We start from the raw sequence: 21392 nt of genomic DNA, 5'->3' as shown, positions 1-21392 counted from the left end.
CCAAAATCTGAAGAAAAAAAAAAGAGCCCAAATCCAAAACACGTCTGGGTACTAAGCATTTCAGAAAAAGGGGATACTTGACATGCATTCCTTTCTTAACCAGCATAGCTGTTCCTCATAACCATCACCATGGGTACTCTGTACTTTTCTAAAACAAATTACAATCAGGACGGAGTTGGAATATGATTATAAATGTACTTGTTGTATCCCAATTTCCCCTTTATGTCGTCCTGACAATTTCATAGTTTTAAGAGGCAAATGACTCTCAAACCTATTAATAAAGGAATAAAGCAAATGTGATAAAATCCAAATAATTATTGAACCTGGATCATAAGTATATGGAAATTCATTAAATTTAAATTTTTTCATTTTTCTTGCATGTCTCCATCCCTCCCTCCCTCCTTCTACCAGGATTGAACCCAGGGGCACAACCCAGCCCCCTTTTTAATTTTTTTTGTTGCGGGTGAGATACTGGGGATTGAACTCAGGGGCACTCAACCACTAAGCCACATCCCCAGCACAATTTTGTATTTTATTTAGAGACAGGGTCTCACTGAGGTGCTTAGCACCTCGCTTTTGCTGAGGCTGGTTTATGAACTCACGATCCTCCTGCCTTTAGCCTCCTGAGCCTCTGGGATTACAGGCATGCGCCACTGTGCCCAGCCACCCCCCTCCTTTTTTTTTTTTTTTACTTTTTATTTTTTATTTTGAGACAGGTCTCACTAGGTTATCCAGGCTGGCTTTGAACTTACAATCCTCCTGCTTCAGCCTCCTGAATATCTGGGAGTACAAGAGTGTGCTGGTTGTCACACATATTTCTTTCTTTTCTTTTTTTTTAGTGTCAACCCAGAACTTGTGTTTATTTTTCAATTACTGCTAACTGCAAACTGCAATTCAAATCTTCTTTCAATTTTCTCAACTTCTGCCAGTTGTTCTCATTTCTATGCCACACACAACAATCTTAGCTGCTAGTTGCCTCTTGAACCACATTCCTCATACCTTTTCCTGACTCTTGGTTCCAAACCAGCGTCCTCTTCACCGTTGCTCTAACACACCAAACTTTTTTTCGCCCTTGCTATTTCCTCTGTCTGGGAGATGACATTCATCTCATTCAAATATCTGTTCAAACATCATCTCAAAAGGGCCAGCTATGAACACCTATGTAAATTAGCACTCTTCATTACTCTTTAGCTCCCCAACATGTTTTACAGCAGGAAATAATACTTTGCATTATAAAATAACATGCAGCTGGGCATGGTGGTGCACATCTGTAATCCCAGCAGCTTGGGAGGCTGAGGCAGGAGGATCACGAGTTCAAAGCCAGCCTCAGCAACTTTGTGAAGCTCTAAGCAACTCAGTGAGACTCTGTCTCTAAATAAATCCAGAAAACAGCTGGGGATGTGGCTCAGTGGTAAGGCGCCCGTGGGTTCAATCCCTGGTACCAAAAATAAAAATAACACGTCTGTTTTCAAAATGTCTCCCACGCATATGTCTACAACATAAAAGCTAACTCCTCAGCATGAAAAATTCTCCCTGAGACCAGAACTATCTTCTTTCCGATTATACTTCATCAGATAAATCAAACTTACTCACTCTTCCCAAACATGTTTCTAAATTTTCCTTCCCTCAGCCTTGGCTCAAGCAATAAGCATTATCACTCACATGCTCAAATTCTACCCGAGCTCTACGACAGCATAATGCCACCACTGCTGATATTCCTGGTTGATATTCCTGGTTGATATTCCTGTGAATAATCTGTATCACTCAAAAGGCATTATTATTCTGCGTTTTATTTATTTATAAATTTCCTCTATTGATCAACATAAGCCTTGAATGCAGAATCTGTACCCAATTTATTTTTTCAATCTCTGAGTTACACAAAAGAATGCAAATATTTGCCTACATTTTTCCTCAGTATTAGAAACTGCTATATATACTAGTGTTACTATACTGAGGGACAGATAAAATAAGTCTATAATCCCAAGCCACACTGTCTTTGCTTTCTTTTGTTGTTGTTATTAAAAATATACTTACCTGCTTGTTTTCCCAATTTCTTGCTTCTACCTTTAAATAACTTTTTTCTACTTAGTTTCTTAAATTTATTCATCTTTTTCACTTTCATTTGGGTTCAAGTCATAACTCTGGTTCCTTAATAGCTATGTTAACCTTTCCAGTCTCAACTAATCTGTAAAATGGGGAGAAAAACCTCAACTGCCAAAAGTGTTATAGAGGCACTGAGATTACAAATGTAAAACCTACTACAATGCCTGGCAACCAATAGGCTCTCAGTGAATGGCTCAATTAACCTACTTTCTCTTTCTATTTGTAAGCAATCTGATCCAGAGATTTGGAAAAGCAGATTCAAATCAGCAGACTAATAAGAGGGGAATTTATTTTTTATTTTTTAAGTGATAAAAATAAGAAGTTGTACACATTAATAGAGTACCACCTGATGTTTCAATACATGTATACATTGTAAGCTCAGTTTAAACATATCTATTTCCTCATTTGTTATTTTATGGCAAAAAAATTGAAAATCCTTTCTCCTAGATTCTTTAGATATATAGTACATAATTATTACCCACAATGAACCCACTATGCAATAATAGCACACTAGAACTTCTAACTCCTACCTCCCTGTGTCTTAGTACTCACTGAGCAACCTCTCCATCCCTCCCTCTCCCTTATTCCCTCTAGTCTCTGGTAACTAACATTGTACTCTCAACTTCTATGAGATCAACTTTTATATATTTTACATATGAGTGAGATTATCCAGTACTTGTTGTTCTGTGCTTGGTTTATTTCACTTAATAATCTACATGTTGTCTAAAATGACAATATTTCATTACAAATAGGAAAAAAATCACAAAGCATTCTTAAATCTTACTTTGGTTAATTATACACTCCTATAATGCTTTAAATTGGGGCACAGATTCAGCTTATACTTACATACCTGGTCTGCTATTATTACTATTATTATTATTATTATAGCATTCCCTTTGGACATGACATATTTGGGTATAGTTAAAAACACAGGGAATGGGCTGGGGTTGTAGCTCAGTGGTAGAGCACTTGCCTAGCATGAATGAGGTACTAGGTTCGATCCTCAGCACCACATAAAATTAAACATAAATAAATAAATAAAAGTATTGTGTCCATCTATAAGTTAAAAAAATTAAAACACATACACACACAGAGGGAATGCCTAACATGGATTTTATGTTAACTTATAGACAAATTTGAACAATTCATTAATTTGCAGTGGTTTCCTTCAGACCACTGTTACCCAAACCTCACTCTCTGCCAAGCAGGGAATTTCTAGTTTAACATTTATCAGAGGAACATTCACACAAACAAAAGTCACATAAACAGAATACTTGCACTTATTATTATTTATTATAAATTATGAGTCCTGTCACTGGCTGTGCTGCCACTCTTTCCTGTAGCTCACAAACAAACTTTCCCCCTGATCATCTCTCAAGAATACAGATTCAGAGATTGGGTCACTGAAAATGAAATCTGTGAAGTAAGACAAATAAGTACACATAATTCTCTACTTTCTCAGGATTACATACATCTAACAACACTGCTTTTCCAAATGATAAACAGCCAAGTCGTCATAAATTACAAAGAATTCTGAATTGTCTACAAATAATACATACTTGCCAAAAAGAACTTATCTTTGATTTTCAGACTAAAAGTAAATTACTTGGTGCTAAATTCCTCACTGAGGTTTGTCACATAGGCAGTATCTTGCTCAAATAAAGCAATAATGCGCCTAGTACATCACTAGCTATATAAGTTACAAATTGGTAAGAAACACAGCTGAAGTCAGAAGGCCCCATGTTGAAAGCTACCCTCATCCATTCCTCTAGATCAGTCACCACTGCTCTGAAAGTTAAATTTGTTCAACAACAACAACAACAACAACAACAAAAATAACAGCTGTTCTACTTACCTAAATGAATTACAGTGAGTTATTCTAAGAGTCAATGTGGGACACCATGAAAGTGCTACGTGGTAAAATATTTAAGCACTACAAATATAATAGGCAATTATGACTATGTTTCACATTCTATTTGACTTGAATTCAATATAAAATTAATATTTCATAATATTTCTCCTTTGTCTAATGAATTAGAACAGTGGTTCTTAGTTCTACAGGTGATTCTATCAGAAGAAAAAAACTACATAAGGTCTACTGTCTACCACTCAGGTTCAACAAATCTGAAATTTGGTTTAAAAACACTATACCTGGATTCTGACACATAGCAAACCAAAGTGCTCTTGGGAATAGATGAGCAAAATATGAACCTACTACAACTATTATTTCAAGAGTAACTTATAGCAATTGTCACATTTCCTTTTTAAATAAGAACTTATACAGCTTTTATGTTTATTATTATGTGACAAGCTGTGGTCTAAAAATTTCAGATGCCTGAAGGCAAGTGTGACTTACTTGCCATTATGAAGAAACCTCTCCCTCCTCTTAGCCTTTGTGTAAAAGAGTTTATTTATAGAGTGGCACAAGTTTGAACAAATTAAGTTAGTCTGAAACCTTGATTGAGATGGACTGACTTTACAAAACAATATAACACCATCCAGTCACCTCAGAATTAGACTTGACTTCTTCTGTGGCTGGTTTAGATGCACCAAGAGTAGTTGTATCATTGCTGCAGTCAGACATACCCAAAAGTAAAATGTGTTAAGCACATATTAAATCATTTAGTTAAAAGAGCTTTATTAGCCCACTGATATTCTTTCAAATATTCCATAGCATAACTAATTTATTGGTAGTGAGAATTTGCTTTTCAAAATTATTTACAATAATAAAAGTATCTATGGATTACAAGAAATAAATAATTCTAAAAACAAAAATTCAGGAAAAAGCACTTATACAGAATGATTACAAATAATTTCATAAAATCACTTAGATATGAAACAATTCAAAAGATAAGACTGCCAACCTGATTTGACAGATGGAAAAACTGAGATCCAAAGATGTCTAACGTTAAAATATTACCTGTAGCCTACACAAAACAAAATTCCAAACCAGAACTCAGACCTTCCCTACCCTGGTGGAGAGTGGTCTTTAATATTAATAACAGTGGTGACTGTTCATTGTCTAAGTGTAACACAAAACTCAGATTTTATTCAGTAAAAGTTTAATGAGCTATTTCTGCTTCTAATTTACTCAATAGGGAGAAAATCAACTACATATGAAGAACTCTGCTAGGCACTAAGGGAAAAGAAGAGTAAAATCTATTGCAGGTTCTAAAAGCAATCTCACTCTAATCAGGGAGTCATACATAAAAAATTATAAGGCAAAGTTATGTACTATAATGCAAAGAAACAAATTTTTACTCCTGAAATACACTAGAGGGAACAATTTACTGTTTTCAAACAAAATTCAAGACATTAAGAAAATAATACAACATGACCAAGTGGGATTTATCTCAGGAGTATAGAACTGGTTCAATTAGGGAATCTATTATAGATACTATATTCATAAACCTAAAGGGGGACATTGCTTTCTCCAAACACTGAGATGGAGTAAATTTGACAAAATAAAACACCTATTCAAAATAAAATAAGAAAATATGAATTTAAGAAATACTTTCTCAACATAAAATATTTATCCACTTTAGTTCTACAACCATTATCTCAATTAATAAATAAAACAGGCATTTCCACTAATATCAGGAATAAGACAAAAACGCCCACAATCTCCACTACTATTCACATTGTATTAGAGGTATTAACCAATCTGACTAGTTAAGAGAAATCCCAAAGGAAATAGATAAAGGTAAAATTATCTCTCTTTGCAGAGGATATGATAGTATGCTTGAAAGACCCCAAGGAATCAATGATAAAACTAAAAAATAATTCATTGAAATAGCAAAATACAAAATTAACACATAAAAATCAAAAGCCTTCATACAAAAACTATATTCAGGGGACATAATGGCAGGGAAAATTTCACTTACAATAACAACCAAGATGATGAAATACTGGGGCTGGGGATATAGCTCAGTTGGTAGAGTGCTTGCCTCACATGCACAAGGCCATGGGTTCAATCCCCAGCACCACACACACACACACACACACAAAAAAAAAAAAAAAAAAAAAAAAAAGAAGATGAAATACTTAGGAACAAAGTAAGCAATGTATAAAACTTATATGAGGAAAAAATGTTTAAGCATGGCTGAAAAACACTGAAGACTTGAGCAAAGGGAAAGACATTCCCTATTCTTGAACAAGATGACCACATCCAATGATACAAAAATACATATATATTGCAGCATTCTTTGTAATTGTAAATTATTAGAAATGGCCTAAGGCGTCAACACATAGGAAAGTGATTGAAAATTATGGTACATCTAAACTGTGTAACTGTAAAAGGGAAAAAAAAAAGAAAAGAAAAAGAAGACAATCTTCATATGATATGGAGTGATTACCAGGACATGTCCCCTCTTATCCAGTTTCATTTTCTATAGTCAACTGTAGTCCGAAAACTTAAATGAAATTTTCCAGAAAATAAATAATTCCTAAGTTTTAAATTGCTGATATCATAAAGAACGTAATGACATATCATACCATCCTGCTCCATCCTACTCAGGATGAATCATCCCTTTGTGTAGCATAGCCACACTACATACAGTATCTGTCCTGTGTATGCTGCCTATCATTCAGTCACTCAGTACATGTCTGTTATCAGATTGCCTGTTGTGGTACCACAGTGTTGGTGTTCAAGTAACCCTTATTTTATTTAAAAAGGACTCCATACACAAGTCTTGCTACCAATTCAAATATGCCAAAGAGATGCCATAAAGTGCTTCCTTTAAGTGAAAATAATATATTTTGAAAGATAAAGGTACCATATTCATATATCATTTATTATAGTACATTTTATTAGTCTATTTTATTACAATAGTCTATAAAACAGACTATTGTATAATAAGAGATTATTGCTATTAATCTCTTACTGTGCCTCATTTACAAATTAAATTTTCTCTCTCTCTCACACACACACACACACACACACACAGAGGAAAAAATTTAGTACATATAAGGTTCAGTACTATCCAAGGCTCTGGGTAGGGCAGGTAAGAAAGGGGTAGAAAGATGTAGGAAAATGAAGAGAATAGGAACAGGGTAACCGAGGAAAAGGAAAAGTGACATTTCTGGACACATATTTTTTTCTTTTTAAAAATTAATTCTGCCAGGTACAGTGGTGCAAACCTATGATCCCAGTGGCTTGGGAGGCTGAGGCAGGAGGATCATGAGTTTAAAGCCAGCTTCAGTAAAAGTGAGGTGCTAAGCAACTCAGTGAGACCCTGTCTCTAAATAAAATACAAAATAGGGCTGGGGATGTGGCTCAGTGGTTGAGTGCCCCAAGTTTCAATCCCTGGTACCACCCTCCCGCCCCAAATTAATTCTGACTGTTAGAGCCATAGCAATTTTCAAATATACTATAAAAAAGTTTTTAATTAAAAAACAAACAGCTAAAACCAGCCAGCATGGGGTGGGAACTCAAAATAGTACAGAGACACCAACAAATTAACTAAATGTATTATAATGAATAACCAAAAGAAGAAAGGGAAGAAAAATAAGGAAAATTAGAAATGGGTTTCTTGGGGTTAAAGAAGTTATAAATAGGGCTGGGATTGTGGCTCAGAGGTAGAGTGCTTGTCTCACACTTGTGAGGCACTGGATTCGATCCTTAGCACCACATAAAAATAAATCAATAAAATAAAGGTATAAAAAAAAGATATGTTTGTTTAAAAAAAAGAAGTTATAAATAAAGAAAGAAGAAATGCTAAAATTAATTCTGTGGTGTTGGACTGGAATCAGAGACATCAGTATAAATTTGTATTTATTATATTTGTAATATATGCACATAAATATTTATGTGCATTTGTTTACTTTCCTAGCTCTGTTCACTAAGGAGCCTAGAAGCAAAGACTGTATAGTGACAATAAGTGTATCTGGTGCCCAGATTTTGGTTTCTAAATACTTCAATAAAAAGAATCAAGGCTCTTAGACAAAGTAGCTGATTCTAAGACTGAGGCAGGAAAATACAAGATGGGCTGGAACATCATCTTATGTCAGAAACTAAGAAAACTCTAAAAGAAAACAAAAAGGATGAGGGGTTGTCCAAAGAACACAGGAGCCAGTAGTTCTTAAGAAACTGAACAACAAAATTTGAGGCTGGAGTTGTGGCTTAGTGATACAGCACTTGCCCAGCATGCATGAGGCACTGGGTTCAATCCTCAGCACTACATAAAAATAAAAGTATGGTGTTCATCCACAACTAAAAATATACTTAAAAAAAAAAGAAACTGAGCAATAAAGGATAGCACTGAATTTAAAAACACAGAACAAGCATTAAGGTGTCCATAATGACATAAACAAGTAAACAGGAGAAAAAGTGACTCTTCCTTACAAAGGAACCTCAATTAAAATATAGAAAGGAAATAAGAGCAAACAGAATCATTATCAGATCACAAATGTTGCTGACAAGATCCACTCAGTAAATGCTAAAATGTTTTCATATGAAAACACTGTACAAACACAAATTAAGAGACATGCTAAAAATTAACTGATCTATTCTCTTCAAAAGTATCATGTTCGTGTAAGACAAAGACAGAATAAGAAACTTACAAATTAAAGAAGACAATGGAGAAATTACTAAATTCAATATGAGTTCCTGGATAAAATCCTGGAACAGAAAAAGGGAGTAGTTGAAAATTTGGTTTAATTCTAATAAGGTCTGCAGTTTAATGAATAATATTATACCAATGTTACTTCCTACTCTTGATAATTACAGTTATGTAAGATATCAGCATCAGGGGAAATGGGGTGAGGAAACTTTCAATGAGTGAGAATTCTATACCCTACAACTCTAAATGCACTTAGTTGTCTAAGGCCCCTGGGAAGAATTATCTGTACTTTCTGTAAATGTTCTATTTAAAATTAGATTAATATTTTTAAAATAACAAAAAATTTTGAGCAAAGGTAAAGGAATTACCCTTAGATAAAAGGTGGCAATCTCTTTGACTGTGGTATCTTGCCTCAAAAGAGGAAGGAATCTGTAGAGATAGTGAAGAGTAGAATGTCAAAAAAAAGAACATTAAGGCAGTTCATTTTTGCAATCTTCTACTTTCTTTTAAAATAGAATTTATCATCCGCTCCCTAATTTTAAAGTAATACCAATTAGGAAAATAGCTCTAGGAAAAACCAAATAACTTGAGGCAGACAGGGAAACAGCACAAAACTGAAAACTGGCTTGTGATGTGGCTTATTAGTAGAGCGCTTACCAGAGTATATGCAAAGCTTGGGTTGGATCCCTAGCATTTAAATAAATAAATAAATAAATGGAAAAGAAAAGGAGGAGGAAAAAAAATTTCCAAGAATTTCAAGGAAATATACTAGATCTTACATTATTAATATTTTAAATGCTCTGAATTACTTTACAATTATTTTGTAAAGATATGTTTGTTTATAAGTTTGATGACTAACAGAAATAAGAGTGAAAAGATTTAAAAGTTAATGACTTGTAATTTGTGCTGTTTAAGGTATACATTTTAGGGTTATAGCTCAGTGGCTGAGCACTTGCTTAGTAAAAGCAGGGACCAGGGTTCAATCTCCAGCAATGTCCCTTCTCAAAGATATATATTTTCTGATATTTATATGAGTTCAGTTATCTTTAAAACAAAAAAAATTAATTACTACTATAAAACTACCACTTATATTTAAGCCCCACAGGCAGTTATATTGGAAGCCAAAAATGTCATTAAGTCATTTCCAGGGTTCATCTTCTATAATTAGCAGAGGTATTGGTGAAACAATGAGCATAAGGAGAAAAGCCTACAAAGAAAATTACTAATTAGCTTCTGTAAAGATGTATACATAGTATCACCTGAAGTTTATAAGTCATCAAACTGGGGCTGTTTTGATTTTACTATGAAAAATCATCTTTCAATTTTGTAAGCTGAATAGAGTAGGTCTATCCAGAGGGAAAACATATAAGAACTTTTAATGAGGGAGAATTCTATACCCTATAACTCTTAAATGCATTTAGGGCCTTAGAACCCTGGGAAGAAAGCAGGAGGCATGAATTCTGCCAGATCCCCAGAGATAAGAGCATAAGATGAAACAAAAGACAAAAACAAAAACCCACTCCATGTACAGTCAATGATGCCGCTGAGTTCAAAGACTCAGCAGTCTGATACTAAAATATCTATGGGATGAGAGTTGTTGAACAGAAATCATAATTTAAGTACTCACATACCATTAGGTCTAAAATAGTATGCCCAAGACACAGGGAGGCAGATATAAACAGGAAAAACATGGCAGATCACACTGGAATATGAATTTAGTAAAATAAGTATGTTAAGGAAGCTAAAGCAAAATTCACTTGTACAAAACAATACACATAAGTCTTCAGAGAAATTTACTGATTTTTTTTTGTAATAAATCTTCACAGAAATGTCTTGAGTTATTCTTTGAATAGTTAAAAAAAAAAGTTTGAGAAGTACTATAAATAACAACAACATATGGAATGAAGGAGTTCCAATTGGTGAGTCAAGGTTAAATACAGAACACTGAGCTGAAAGTAGCAAGACAGGCTTGCTTTGATCTAATCTTGCTGAGCTTCTTTGACTGTTCTGTGACATTCCGGAGTCTGGTTACCATGCTAAAGATTAAAGAAAGTGGCTCTATCTCTCTCATTCTCAATAGAATCTATTAGAATATGTCTACCCTTTCTCATTCATGAATAAATGGTAAGAGAATAGTAAGGTTTGTTTTGATTTCATAATTCAATATTAATTTTCAAGTTGAACTTACTTTTACAGCAAAAAAATTAGAATTAAAATATATAATGACTCAAATTAAAAAAACACGTTTAGAGTTGAAAACAATATCCAAAATACAGAAGTCTTCCGTTTCATCAAAACAACTTAAAATAATTTTGTTTTCTATAATGACAGCTCTCCTAAAAGAAAAAAATACTTTCCCTACTGTCCAATTCAAATGATAGTGGACTGAAAATGGCTTACCATGTAGTACGTTCAAAGCATATTACATTTCCTTTCATAAACAGAATAACCAAATAAAAAGAAATAAGATAATACAGAATCACCTCATGTTTCTGTGTTTATATTAATTACTATAACTATGGTAACTACAAAAGCTGTTTTGACAGACATCTACAAGTCCTATAGTTCAAATTGCTTATTAAGATTAACACAAAAGGGCTGGGATATAGCTCATGGTAAAGTGCTTGCAAACACAAATCCCTGGGTTCAATCCCCATCTCCAAAAAATAAAAGAAAGCGGGGAAAACCCAAAAAAGATAAACACATAAGATAAATTCAGATACTTGGACCAAATACAGTTAATTCTTAATTACATTTAGTAAAGAGAAATAATTTAGCAGTCAATCTAACATATTCAATTATGCCCATCTCCACCATCATAATCAATTTCTAACCAAGTAACAAAATTAACTCTTTGGAGAAGACTTTTTCTTTTCCTCCTTCAGACTGTGTTACAGAGAAACTATTAAGAAGTAAAACGATAAGACTCTCCACGCCTGTAATCCCAACTAAGAGAGGCACTTAGCAACTCAGGGAGACCCTGTCTCAAAATAATATTAAAAAAGGGCTGGGAATGTGGCTTAGCAGTTACACACCCCTGGGTTCAATCCCCAGGACCACAACAAAACTAAATTGCTCTCTGAAAGGAAAACTGGCTGTAAATAAACTAAATTATACAGTGAATGGTGGCTGCATTCTTCACACATGGCCAGCTGAGTTCCAGAATATAAGCAGTGAAGCCAACCCAAAGAGTACCACTGTTTTTAGTGTTTATTATAACTGAATTCACTCAAAGACCAAATAGGTTACCCATTATTGGGTATTATAAGTATGAATTGTTTTTCTCCCTTAGCAATGAATAATTGGAGAGTTACTTTGTTAGAAAATTATCAAAACCATACCAAATAAATTCATTCAAAATTCATAGATAATTTTTTAAAATATTTATTTCTCAGTTGTAGTTGGACACAATACCTTTATTTTATTTATTTATTTTTATGTGGTGCTGAGGATTGAACCCAGGCCCTCGCACATGCTAGGCAAATGCTCTACCGCTGAGCCACAATCCCAGCCCCACAGATAATTTTTTTTTCAATGGAAAAAATTCATAGTAAATACCCTGAATATCACTTAATAGATACAGATTATTACATACAATGTGCATATACATCAATTAGTATACAACCATATATTTCCTTGTTCTATCTGATGTGAGGGCCTAGAAACAATGACATCTCAGTAGTAATAAGCATACACAGAGCTCAGGTATTGGTTTCTAATCATTCTCTAAGAAAAGGAACCAGGGCTCCTTGGAGAAATGGCTGATTCTAGGACTGGGGCAGATAATATACATCAAGATGAGCCTGGGGCATGTTGTAGTGTCGGAAAATTTAAAAAAAAAAAAAAATTGTTCAAAAGTCAAAAAGAAAATCACCATAAACCTCACAATGATGGGGGTATGTCACAGGAATGTAGCATTAACTAAAAGCACTCCAAATGGCCAAAGCTAGAACAATATGAGCAAAAAAATAAAGTACTACCAGATTATAACTCAGAGTACAAAATAAATATCCTTGAGTCAATACTGATTCAAATGAATAAATTAATAAATGGGAAGAAGAGATAAGTTTCCCTTATGGAATATTTCCCAAAAGTTTACATAAATACTTGACCCTAAGGAAATAGAACATAATTCCCATTCTCCAATTGTGTACTTCACTAAGAGATTCTCTTCCAAGAAGTACAATATACAAAGGAGAGGGAAAAACAGTAATTTCATAGTGGATAAACGTGACAAGCCAAGTGTTCAAGGTTTGACATCAGCACTGCTGAAGAGTACTGACAGTAGGATACTCTCAATACATGATGGAAATGGCACTGTGGTCTTTTTCCCCAAAACACATTCATCAGTCTCATCATGAGAAAAACATCAAATAAATCCCAGTTGAGGGAAAGTATACAAATATCTGACTCATAATCTTCAAACCTGTCTAAAACAAGGACACAAGATAAACTGTCAAACCAAAAGAACACATGACAACTAAATAGATTATACTACCCTAGACGGGATCTTGGAACAGAAAAAGGATATGAGGGAAAAACTAAGGCAATGTGAATAAAATACAGATTTAGTTAACAATAATGTGTTAATATTGGTTCATTAATTATAACAAATATATCATAATAATGAAATGTGTTAATAATGTTAAAATAGGAAACATAATTATATGTCAATAATATAATATTATTTAGTAAGTATATTTATTAACAAATTTATTAATGAATATGTTCATAAAAGGTATGGGATACATACAACCTCTATACTATATTCACAATAAATCTGTTAAATTTAAAACCATCTAAAAATAAAAACTTACTATAAATAATCAAAGAACATGTTATATTTTATATAACTATTAATAATCTGGTTCCGCATATTTGAAAAGCTAGTTGGCAATTTAACTCTTTTATTTTTTGGTACTGGGGGTTTCAACCCCAAACCCTTTCCTCACACCTTTTTTTTTTTTGTATTGGGGATTGAACCCAGTGGCATTTAACCACTGAATCACATTTTTTGAGACAGTCTTGCTCAGTTGCTCAGGGCCTCACTAAATTGCTGAGGCTGGCTCTGAATTTTTGATCCTCCTGCCTCAGCCTCCAGAGCCACTGGGATTACAGGCATGCGCCACCATGCCCGGCCCAACCCTTTTTATTTTGCATTTTGAGGCAGGGTCCCACTAAGTTGCCCATGCTGGTCTCGACCTTTCAATCTTCCTGCATCAGCCTCCCAAGTTGCTGGGATTACAGGCATGTGCCACAGTATCCAGCTAGCTTCTACTATTTTAATGACTATGTTTATAAAAATTCATATTCAAAATCTTATATTACCGGGCTGGGGATGTGTGGCTCAAGTGGTAGCGCACTAGCCTGGCATGCGCGGGGCGCTGGGTTCGATCCTCAACACCACACAAAAAAATAAAATAAAGATATTGTGTCCACCTAAAAACTAAAAAATAAATATTTTTTAAAAATCTTATATTACAAAACTCCATTTGCTGAAATCTTTACAACATCAACTTAGAAAATTAATGAATTGATATTTAGGGGTCAGGTCCTGACCTAGGTCTTAGGAATCCAAAAACGGGTGAAAAAAGGACAACTAGATATTTAGATATTGTTCCTACCTTCATAGGGTTTATAGGCCACTGAAGAGAAAGGCAACCTTATAATCAAATAAATAAATGTCATTTGTAGCTTTGGAAATGTATGATGTTATTACCTTATCTAGGAGGTTAGAATATTCCCTAAAGAAGCAAAACTTTAGCTAAGATGTGAAACTGGCATGACCAGGAGTTAACAAGTGAAGTGAAAGAAAAAAAGGAATGGTCCAGACAAAGAGAAAAGCATGTGCAAAAACCGTGCAAAAACAGGAGGGAGCTAACAAAATACAAAGGACTAACCTAGGCCAGCATGGGTGAAGTGGGGAGTTAGGCAGAACATGGCACTCGTGAGGCTGGGGAACTATGCACTGTTAAGGAGTTTCATTTTTACTCTAGAAGCAATGGAAAGCCGTAGAACAATTGAGGAAGAGAATGAAAATCAGACATATTTCAAAGTTAATTATTGTGCCTTCAGGATGGATAACAGATTAAAGAAGAGCCAAAAGTAGCCAAGAGGCTACTGAAATTTCAGTCAAGATAATGGTAACAAGCTAAAGTGGTGTTAGTGGGAATAGGAATAGATTCAAATGACATTTAGAAAGTAAGATTAATAAAACCTGTAGACTCATTTGATGTCTCAGGGAAAGGGATATAAGCATCACTCCTAATTTTCTTGATTATAAAATGAAAATATAATGGCATCTTTCACTTAAAAAAAAGGAATAAGAAAAGAGGACAAGTGTTTGGGGGGTTGGAGAAGAAGGAAGGGAAATCAGTTTAGTTTGATACATACTAGATTTGAGATACCTTTAAGATATTTAAGAAGTTGTCAATCAGACAACAAGATATATAGATCTAGAGCTCAAGAGAGAAAACACTCAAGTCCTGAGAAAAGCTGACATCTTTATCCTAGAAAAGCAGCTAACTATAATCCCCATGTATCCAAGAAAAACATTAGACTTAGACTTTGGCCATCTGGATTTAGTTAAAAAGCTGAGAGAGAACATGGCAATAATATTTCATCAGCTAAAACAAAAACTGCTAGGCACCATGGAGAACACAGGGATTTTCAAAATCTTACTTCAATAATATAATAATTATGTCAGGAACATATAGCATTTTAAAGTTTTAGCAGGCTGGCAAATGTTTTTGGTAATGTTCCAAACCTGCATTGTCCAATAAAGCAGCCACGAGGCAGCTACTGAGCACTGAAATGTGGCTGGTGCAACTAAGGAACTGAATTTTTAATTTTATTTTATTTCAACTAATTTAAACAGCCACATGTGGCTAGTTACTATCATATTAGAGCAGGTTTAGGGCTTCCTCATATATTTCATCTTCTTCTCAAATTAATTGGGAAGAGACATGAGGGTTAGAGGGACTGGGGAGTAGAGGAAACTTTTATTCTATCTGTGATTAGAATTTTTCTTTCAAGAACATACAGTATAGGGGCGGGGGATGAAGTTCAGCAGTAGAGTGTTGCCTAGCATGCACAAGGTCCTGGGTTTGATCCCCAGCACCAAAAGAACACAGAGTATATAGTACTTTCATTTTTATTTTTAATTTTAAAAGTAATCAAATGCTGTATATAAAAGTAGAAAGTAAGAAAGAGAAAAATAAAAATCATCTATAAGCCCATCTTTAAGAAATAATCTAGTGCTGGAGATGTAGCTCAGTGGTGGAACATATGCTTAGCACACAGAAAGCACTGGTTCCAGTTACCACCAATAAAAAAAAGAGAAAAGAAAAAGAAAAAAACAACAGGAGAAATAGTCTACAATTAACATTTAGCCATATATTAAGATGATCTACATTTTTAATCCTTTTGTTAGAATTACCTAAACACTAATGGCCCAATGGCCCAAGTTACTTTCTTTGAATTTTACTACATTTCTCTTTTAATCAATCCACTTTTACTCAAAAAACTTGGAAATCCTGCTAAACTGCCATCATCTCAAAACTGTGAAGATAAGCCCTTGACAGTCCACTTTACCATTTCCTTTACCAGCACCACCACCATCCCCTGCCATCAATGACACACACTTTAACTGGAACTTGATCACCACTCTCAATGTCCTGGAATTATTTAATCACTACAGGATTTAGAAAGCCAGAGTAGCACTCAATAAATGATAACTATTATGGAGCTCTAGGTGCCTGGAAACTGACTCAGAAAATGGAAATAACAATCAAAGCAGATAGGGTCCTGGCCATCTTAGAGATTAAAGGTCCCTTCCTGAACCCCTAAGGATTCTTTCTACCTAGCACGTGAATTCTTGATCCATTGATCTTATACAAAGCACTTTACCTAAATCTCAATTTCTTCATTTCTAATGTGGCTATGGTATTCGTTCCACTAAATGACATGGCTGGAATAAAAATAGAACATATATGAAAGTGTTTTATAAATTATTACATGCTAAACAAACAAAGGTATTAAACATGGAGTAACATTTTCTTCTCTAGTGCAAACTTTCCAAGCAACATGCCAAGAATGTATTACAGATGTGTTAAAATACTGTCCCACTGTTTTATCCCCCAAAACTTTCAGAAAGCTAGGGAGGGCCTTGCTACAGACATCACAAATGTAAATAATTTTGTATGTGTGCTATGATGCAGAAAAGTTTGGAAACCTTTGCTCTAGAATTCTATCTCATGCTAGCAGAAATGGGGCTTGACCAACCGACTTTCCACTCTGAATGATTTTAGGCCTCACTCACAACTCTGTTGCTCTTACAGTACCGCTCCAAAATCTGTTATTGCTCCCCAAAGGATTAAAGAAAATCAATCATGAACATCTATTGCTGCTAGTTCAAAGCAATAGAAGATAAAAATGAAACCAAACAAAAACTCTTAGTTCAGAAAATAGCAATGCTAAAACTGTATTTTCACAAAAGAACTGAGCAATTACTAGTTTTACAACTACCTTCAAAGCCTGAAACATTCTAAAAATTTAGTTTTGGTAACAAATCTTTGTCTTTTGAGAAGAGATATGATTTCTTCCAAATACTGAATCACTGCGGGCTAGGGATGTAGTTCAGTGGTAAAGAATTTCCCCAACATGCACAAGATTCTGGATTCTATTCCCAGTACCACCAAAACAAACAAACAAAGCCCAATACCCAGTTATTCAGACTCTGGTGACTAAGGTGAAGTGACAAAGGTAGAAAAGAACTTTACCATATGTCTCAATATGAGTTAACAGTAGTATCAGAAGTGGCTTTCAAAGCAGATTGCTTCTCAGAAGAACAGTATTCACTTAAATAGTATGTTTGTATCAGTGACCTGAAAAATTGTGCTCTATATGTGTAATATGAAATGATTGGCATTCTGCCATCATGTATAATAAATTAGAATAATTTTTTTTTTAAAAAAGTATGTTTGTGAGGGGGAAAATAGTTTATAAAAAGATCATATGTTCCTTTTTAGGAGTCAACTGCTAACAGAACTAAGCAACACTTGCCTATGACCATCTTAAGACAAAGGTTTAGAAGAGATAGAGGAGAGGGGAATGAGAGGTAGGAGAAAGAACAGAAAATAAAGAGGAAAAAATACATACATATACTTTTGTCTCAGAGAAAATAGTTGAGAATCTGATAGAGATATTAAGTGGCTTCTATGACTATGTAAATGTAGTAGAAACCATGTTAGATCCTTTGTTTTATAAAGCCTTTTTCATACATCCCAGAAGTAATGTTGGCATATATCTTTTAGATTATCATGGACCTTAAGTCATTATCTTCCAAAGTATGTGGAAATAACTCACTTTTTTAGTCTGTTCATCTATAGGTATATTACCTTAGGTTCCCTGCTTAATATATACCTTTTTCTACCCCAAGAGAAAGGTATATATTAAGCAGGGAACTATCCTGAAATTTGTTTATGCTTAAAGATGGGTTTTGATGTAAAAAGGTTATTATTTATAACTTATTTTCACATTTCCCACCCCTGTATGTCATTAAGGAACACAACACACCCATAGATTTATATCCATCTTCATGGGAAAACCCTATAGATGACCACTCTATAAGCCCTGTTCAAGTTCACTTCTTTTTGTCACACTTTTCAGTAGGACATTCAAGTAATTGTTCATCCACTAAAGAGCAATAAAAGAAAAGACCTTTTCTTAATGTCTGACAGAAAATCAGGTGACATATCCCCAATTCATTCCTGAAAGAATGTAATGGAAATATAGTAGCTGTCTAAAGTAGTGTGCTGCCAGACACCTAGGATCAAATGCTGGCTCTATCAGTGTAATTCAGAACAGATTATTTTAGCTCCAGTTAGCCATTTGTATCAGTCTCTTCATCTATAAAAACAGGAGGGTTAGTCCCCTTATAAAGTTGCTAAGAGGATTAGATGAAATAACCATGTAAAGCACTTAGCATAAATTCTGGCACACAGGAGGCAAAACAAATGTAACTGTCACTATGGTGTTGGATATAATTTACCTTCTGAATTTGTCATTACCTTAGAAAGAAACTAATTTTAACATAACATTCTTTACAAAGTTATGTTAACTGCTTCTCCAAGTTAGGATGCTATATAAAAGGAAGATTATTTTGTGAGCAAAATAAAACCAGAAACTGGTTAGACAGATTCTGATAAGCTGTATAACTCCTCAAGTTCTAAAATTATATGAAATAAGGTTCAAACTTTTAGAACTTTAACCTTCAATCAAAAAACACTTCATGGGTTGGGGAATATAGCTCAGTTGTAGAATACTTGCCTTGCATGCATAAGGTAAGCAACATACACACACACACACACACACACACACACACACTTACTTGACAATCAATCAGAAAGTATGCACTCTAAAACTTGAGTTTGGAAAGATTCTAACTTACTCAAAAGAAAGAAACAATCATTAAAATATCTAACATAGTATGGAGGGAGAGAGTTTGTCAAGTTAAGCAGCAACATAACAAAGGCTTAGGATCCACACCACTGAAATAGCTTATTTTTTCTTCCTTGCAAAGCTAGAGCCCAAGGTAAATACGAAGTGGAAAAACAAGAAATGAAAGAAAAGTACAACCAAAATTTAAATCTTTTACTCAGGTGTACCTAAGCACATCAATTTATTCATCCCTTGGATCACCAAAGCATTGGCTATAGTGTGCTTAGAAACCTCAAACCACAAAGCAGGAACTAAATAAATAGACAGTGTCACTTCCTTCTGTAAGTCTAGGAAGGAATGTAGACACACTGAAGTTATGAAGTACTTGGAGATTTCAATATCAAGTTGGAATCCCTGCATTCTACTCACCTTGGCCCCAAACAAGCCACTTACTGTTTGGGAAAATAACAGCTCCACCAAAAGCTGTGTTTTCACTGACTTCAGCAAGTCACTAAGTAGTGGTTTTAATCTATTTAGACATATATCTCTTTTGAGAATTTGAGATAAGGAATGGACATTCACTCCAGAGGGGGATTGGAAAAAGTCACTCAAACAAAACCTGGCATATGATTTCAAGGACAGGGACCAAGAAGACCCCTGAAAATCCACAGACCTCAATTCATAGCTCAGAATCAAGTCAAATCATAAACTAAGGAAAACTAATATACTGATTTAAAAAGGAACCAAAGTAACTGAGGAAGCGATCTTAACCCAGAAAATAAATTTAGAATAGAAATATTGTCCATTTTCCCAGATAATGGTGTTGGACTTTATGGCTGGGAAAGGGCGTTGGTTACGTTGAACAAGGAAAACAAAAACGGAAGAAAAGTATGATTAAAACAGTACTAAAATATAGTTGACTGTACTCACTCTGAAAGAGCAGTAATGAAACGACCAATCCCTGCAGCTGGCTAAACGTAACCCATAAAGGGCTGGAAGAACATAACCAATCTGGTGCACCTTTCTGTCAACGAAGTTAATTAAATGGCAAACGTGAACACACCCTTCCAGGTGAAAGCACACGTTGAAAAGTCCTGCAGATCTTCCATTGTTTCCTTACCCATTAAGAACTGAGGAAGCATACTCTGGGAGAAAATAGAGACAAGAAACAGAAATCCTAAAAGGGTGGTTAAAGGATCTGCTGGAAGTGTAAAGCACAAACTTTTTTGAGATCAAAGAGCTCAAGGGGAAGATAACAACAAAGCCAAGGAAGCAATAATAAAGAGAGGAAAAAGTCTAGAGTTTAAAAACTGTTCAAAAGAAAAACTTCCTTTCCTAGACAAGTAAGCAGCAATAACTGGGCAAAGAGGGACGGACCAGAAGACAGAGCCACAAGTCCCTTTCTCAAACTCCAGCAATCTTTGGACGTCCTCACAAGCTCTTGGAACTTCCACGGGCAGGGCTCCTCCCTGCACTACTACCAGGCGAACCTCTCCAAGGGACTATCACTATCTCCCTTCCTCTCAACTGGAGAGAGGAAGTGGGGAAATGCAGACAGGGGAGGAGAGAAATGAAAGTTGGACACCAAGCCCGCAGGTGGCCCACTCCGACACTTCATCACGATCTGGACCCTGCAGCCCTCTTCCACTCATTGCATGCAAACCGAGGGTGCCGACCCAAAGGGCCGTCCTGCTCCCTCAAGCGACTGTTTCTGGGATACACTCGGCAGGACTGCAGGAACCACGGGGCCGAAACCGAAGGCAGAATACTGGCCAGATAGTGTACAGACTAAGGATAGAAGTGCTCGGGGAAAAGTCCGGAGAAGTGAAGCCCGAGGCAACGTGTCCGCCCTCAAAGCATCTTTCCCCCGCCTTCCCCCCGCCTCTTCCCCGGCGGGCCCGCACCGCCCTCACCTGTCTGCTGGGAACCCGGCACCTCTCAAGTAGAAGATTATCCTGCGGCTGCTCTCTGGAATCGCCTCAACCCGAGCAAGAAGTGAGCGGAAACGCGACCTGGACCTTTTCCTTCTTCCCCTCCCCCACGCACCTCGGATCCTCGGGGGCGGGGAGCAACTGCAGCTGTCACAGGCTCACACTGACCAACCGCCGAGGACACTCGGACCAGCGACCTCTCAACCCAGCCTCCAGAACCAGCACCAAGAGCAGCGAAGCCGGAAGTGAGAGGACCGGAAGTGGTGTTGTCCTTAGCTCTGGACGGCCTCTCTCTCCCTAAATCGGGCACGGCGCCTCCACGTCTCGATGGTGCCAGCGCGCCTCTCACGAATTTCCC

General features: G+C 35.6%; 1 protein-coding gene across 8 annotated transcripts in view; it reads right to left on the bottom strand.

Annotated features, from left to right (window-relative positions):
* Arfip1 (ADP ribosylation factor interacting protein 1) overlaps nucleotides 1-21299 on the bottom strand; it is a 116020-nt gene extending 94721 nt beyond the window's left edge. For 3 of the 8 annotated variants that reach the window (XM_015484484.2, XM_048813530.1, XM_015484487.2), the window contains exons 1-2: nucleotides 21017-21282; nucleotides 4610-4689 (exon numbers count right to left, since the gene is read on the bottom strand). In XM_015484484.2, the coding sequence (XP_015339970.1) occupies nucleotides 4610-4687 (78 nt within the window). In that variant the 5' untranslated portion in view covers nucleotides 4688-4689; nucleotides 21017-21282. Of the gene's footprint in view, nucleotides 1-4609; nucleotides 4690-21016 lie in introns of all 8 variants that reach the window. The other 5 variants (XM_048813527.1, XM_015484482.2, XM_048813528.1 and 2 more) reach the window with 5 other exon arrangements.
* Between the last annotated feature and the right edge of the window lie 93 nt (nucleotides 21300-21392).

Source organism: Marmota marmota, unplaced genomic scaffold, assembly GCF_001458135.2.
Source record: "Marmota marmota marmota unplaced genomic scaffold, marMar, whole genome shotgun sequence".
NCBI lineage: Eukaryota > Metazoa > Chordata > Mammalia > Rodentia > Sciuridae > Marmota > Marmota marmota.
The sequence above is the reverse complement of the archived record's forward strand: the minus strand, read 5'-3'. Positions and strand labels throughout refer to the sequence as shown.